This window comes from Mus caroli, chromosome 1 (assembly GCF_900094665.2).
Source record: "Mus caroli chromosome 1, CAROLI_EIJ_v1.1, whole genome shotgun sequence".
In the NCBI taxonomy this organism is placed as follows: Eukaryota; Metazoa; Chordata; class Mammalia; order Rodentia; family Muridae; genus Mus; species Mus caroli.
The window spans coordinates 144629284-144634007 of record NC_034570.1 but is presented as its reverse complement, the minus strand read 5'-3'; the positions used below and the strand labels follow the sequence as shown (position 1 = coordinate 144634007).

Below are 4724 nucleotides of genomic sequence, written 5' to 3'. Positions count from 1 at the left end.
TCTTCTGAAACCTACACGTTGGTGAGAGAGAGCTCCCCAAGGAAAATTATTTCAAAACCAGGACAAAGTCAGATGTGTCAGATGGTTAGGGAAAGAGAAAGCAGTGTTCCTGCAAGTGCCCCAATGACAACAGAACAACAAAATCCATGTGAGCTCTCTCTGCCTTGTGAGTGCTCACTGCCTCGGTGGCAGAAGGTTGCAGTCTGTGTGTCAACTGAAAGACAAAATAGAGACCATAGAATGGCTTGAGATTCGAAGAGGAAAAGTTACAAAACCCAAGGGTAGTGTGTAATAAGTTACACGTGTAAGGGGGTGAAGAAAGCTTTTGCTAGAGTAGACATACCAAGCATTGACATTCTAAAAAAATTCTGGATAATGTAAATTTATGTGATTATTAAATTACCTTTTAAATGACTATGTATAATTTGAAATGAAGTCTGTCATTAAAGATCAGGGAGGGGACGGTAAAAAAAAAAAAAGGAAAGGTAAACTTTACTTTTTATTTCTGAAATAGGATTTACCCCAGCTGGTCTCAGATTCAATATGCAACCAAGTATGATCTTGACCTTTTGATTCTCCTGCCTCTGTCTAGAGGCTGGGGTTGTACATATGCTGTCTGTGGTGCTGGGAATTGAACCCCCCAGGGATATGAACATGCTAGGCAAGCATTCTGTCAGCAGAGCTCTAACACCAGCCCTAAAGAATATAAGTTCAACCTGCATCATATCCACCTTTAATCCCAGCACCCAGGAAGTGGAGGAAGGCAGATCTCAGAGTTTGAGGCCAGCCTGGTCTACATATATATTGAGTTCCAGGCCAGCCAGGACAATGTCATGAGATCCTGTCTCAAAAACAAAACAATAAAAAAGAATCAATCTACTTTATCAGAATGAGACAACTGATGCCAGGTTTGAGCTGTGAGGAATCTTTATTCCCTCAGGTGAAGCAGCATTCGGTGGTGCCTCAGAGAAACAGCTCTGAGTGCGGAATTCTGGGCTCGAGCAGAGACTCCTCTCTTTAACGCCATTCTGTTTCACTCTCTCCCCCCTGGCTTTGCCTGCATGTGGACCTGTCCCCCAGTCTTCTTCCCTCCCTCTTCTCAAGTCCCATCACTCTTGGGCCCCTTCTCCTCAGCATTAACTGCAGGCTCAGAGACAAGGAGTGCAAACTGCCATCCTCCAGGGCTGCTGCCTTCACCAAGGAATAAAGGTTGCACTGCAAGTGCCCAGGAGAGCCCACAGGAGGAAGATGGGGTGGCGTATATGCCCAGGTATTCTAGGCCCTGTCACATGGAGAGATCTTTGAAAGGAGAGGAGCCTGGTCATCTTTGTCCTGCTGCTCTGCCTCCTCCAGCAGCTTGTAGAAGGTTCCTGAAGAGCTCTCCTGATACAGCACTTCCTTGGACCCCATCAGCCTCAAGCTGGGACTGTAACAACGGTGCCAAAAGGAAGAGACACCATAGATTCCCAACATGCATAAGGCGTTGATCATCACATGCCAGCAGAAGAAGGTGGTGACAAACATGATGTCACTGATGTCATCATCCTCCCACGGGAAGCCAGAGACCGGTCTAAAGAGAATGAAGGCTGCCTGAATCAGCCACGAGCCCATTATCAGGATCAGGAAGGTCTCTATCATCCAGAGGTGAAACATCTCAGGAGCCCACAGCTCTGCCGTCAACACCAGCATCAGCAGGAACACCACCAAGATGAGGAGAGAGTGAACCTGCAGCTCCACCCCAGATGATTCTTTAACGTGAGACACCAGCAGCAGGAGCAGCACGTAGACACCCAGGACCGTGGCCCCTCTTTCTAGGAGCACGCACCTCTGCCGTAGCACGTTCTTGCTCACCATTTCTACACAGCCATCAAGGGTGAGAAGGAAGAACATGGTGAGGTGCTGCCACTCCTTGGGGTACATGAACCTTGGTGGCACCCCTTTGGTCATTAATGTCAGCCCTTCTTTAACACAACTGATCTCATAAACGATCAAGAGGGAGCCAATCACAACCTTCAACCAGCCTGCATGGGCTATTTTCCACAGCCGGGCCCATTTCCCCTTATTCTTGGAAAGGTAGGAAGGATATAGAAGAGTGTCGTTGAGTATCACGGCTCTGGAGACTATTACTGCTTGATACAGACCATAGAAGACCAGAAACAAGCCTGGAGATATATGGCCGATAAAGTCTCCCATTGAGCTATGAGTCTTAACAAGGTGTAAAACTCCGATACACAGGCTGCAAGGTCTGGGCTTTGAGAATTGTCTTCCACTTAGTTTTATCACCCCACTTCACCCACTGCTCACCACAGAGGGGAAATGTTTCTTGAGACAAACCCACGCAGTTGGCAGAGATGTGGCCCCCATTGCCCCATTCTCCTCTGGTGCACTGGGAACTGAGTGGGTTCTTGGGGGCTTCTCCTGAGTGGCTTTGGCTCATGCCTGTCCCCGGCTCAAGTTTCCTTCCTCTCATCCTGCCTGGTACTCAGTAGGAAGGAAATAGTGTGCTGGGTTACTGCAGTACCCAGAGAAAGCCTGTGCTCACTTGTACTCCCAAGTGTCTGCTGGTAATTCTCAGACCTAAGTTCAGTCTAGCTGTAAAGAAGGATGCGTTTGTTCTGGGCACAGACATAGAAGCATTGAGATAGGACATAGAAACATTTAGATAAGAGACATATAATAGCATCCACCTGGCTTTTCTAGTCTTCTGTTGCAGACATATCTTGAAGACTAGAGAGTTCCCTCTCCTCCTCTTCCACCCTTCCCCAGCTCTTCCTGACGACCACCACCAAACCATCACCATCTTTACGGCCAGGAGACAAACCTGCAGCAGTGCGGAGGTGGTGGTGTACCTGCGCCAGCAAAACTAAGCTTGAATGAAGTTTCCCAGAATTCCCTTCCCCACATGGCCCCAAGCAGAGGTCGGCTACAAGTGGAGTTCTCCCAAGTCTGAAGGCAGGAGTGGACAGCAGCCCAATCACACTGACAGAGTATGGTGCCAGGTACCACTGTCACCCATGCATTTTGTTATTCACCTGTTAGGTTACTTCCAGGGGTGATGAGCAGGTAGACCTGGAGCTCCCTTAGATTCTCCTGCAGTCTGCCTTCCATTGAGCGGTGATGTGGCGAAAGGCAGGTGCTGCTTCCAGTTGATCTTGAAACTACTGCAGGCCCACCACACAGTAGGGCAGCAACCTTCCCTAGGTTCCATCATCAGCTCCCGCAAATATGCAAAGTCTGCCCTTTAAGAAGACATCCACTACCTGTATCTTCTGAATACCACTGCCTCTATAACCTATTCGAATATGAGAAATTAGAGATAGTCCCTAAAACGTGAATAACACTGACAAAAGTGACCCCAGCAAGCTGGAATTAGCCATTTAGTGTGTAAGGGGAAACAGTTCACTTGCCTCATCTCTCTCTGATACTGGTTAAAGGATAGGGAGCATAGGCAGAGGGGATTGTGGAGAACAAAGTCCAGGCACAGAGCACACACATGGTCCTGGACTTACTGTAGAGGGTGCGTGGAATAGGAGTTTCCTAGGGAGAATGTGTCCTGAGTGAAAAGGAAATTCAACCGGATCATGAACCAAGCTGACACCAGTCTTTGGCATAACCATTTTCCTTCACACTACCAGCCACTGCAACACAGAGGCTGCCACACCTGTACGCTAATGGTACCCAGGTGAGGAGGAAGGATGCTAATACCCACAACACAGCACCGGCTCCTGGGCCCTCATCCCTATCCAAATGTGATGTGCTGGTGGAATCACATCCTGATAAGCCTATCGCAGCACGACTGAACCTAACCTACAGAACACAGGGCTAAGGAGACAGTTCAGCTGGTAAGGTGCTTGCCATCCAAGCATGAGAACCTGAGTTCAGTCCCCCAAACCCATGAAAAAATGCTTGCATGATGATACATGTAATACTTTGGAAGCAGAGGCAGGCAGATCCCAGGGCTTGATGGCCACTCAGCCTATCCTACGTGGTAACAATAAGGACAATAAGAAAGCCTGCCTCAAAACAAAAAACAAAAAAAACAAAAAAGCAAAAGCCAACCAACCAACCACCACCAACAACAAAAAACCATGATGGGGGCTGGAGAGTTGGCTCTGAGATTAAGAGCACTGGCTGCTCTTCCAGAGGTCCTGAGTTCAATTCCCAGTGGCCACATGGTGGCTCATAAACTGTTATAATGAGATCTGGTGTCCTCTTCTGGTGTGCAGGCGTACATGCAAGCAGAATACTATCACAAATAAATAAGAACTTCAAAAGAAAGAGAGAAAAGGATGGTGCCTTGCAGGAGGGCCAACCCCAGAGGGTCTTCTTTCTTGTTCTTGGTTCTTCTTGAGGCAGCAGAGGGGGAAGAGCATCTGCAGGGTACCACTTGGTCTTCAGAGATATTTAGGGTTGCTGTATAATAATAAGACATTTTACCAGCCTCAAGTCTAAGGAGCTTAGCTGCAGTAGCTAACCTGCCTAAGCTCCTCTGAGGTGAGACACTAGTTAGCACCTAGTCATAAAACAGCAGGGGACAGTGACAAGACTTATTGCTGGGTCCCCTTTTTCTGACCAGGCAGGCAGTCAGAAGCCCTTCACTGGCCTGGCTGATTAACTCTTTGTGAACCAGGGAGGATAGAAAGGAAAATAATTAAGATGCTTTGTACAGGCAAGTATGTACAGACACATATACTTTCGAACATTCATACATCCATACTCTGGCT

The 4724-nt window shown here is 47.9% G+C and overlaps 1 protein-coding gene across 1 annotated transcript; it reads right to left on the bottom strand.

Moving 5' to 3' along the window:
- Nucleotides 1–904: 904 nt before the first annotated feature.
- Nucleotides 905–2193, bottom strand: Teddm1 (transmembrane epididymal protein 1). The gene has a single exon (XM_021155146.2). It carries the CDS (start codon nucleotides 2191–2193, stop codon nucleotides 1276–1278), a length of 918 nt encoding a protein of 305 aa, XP_021010805.1. The 3' UTR covers nucleotides 905–1275.
- Nucleotides 2194–4724: the final 2531 nt, after the last annotated feature.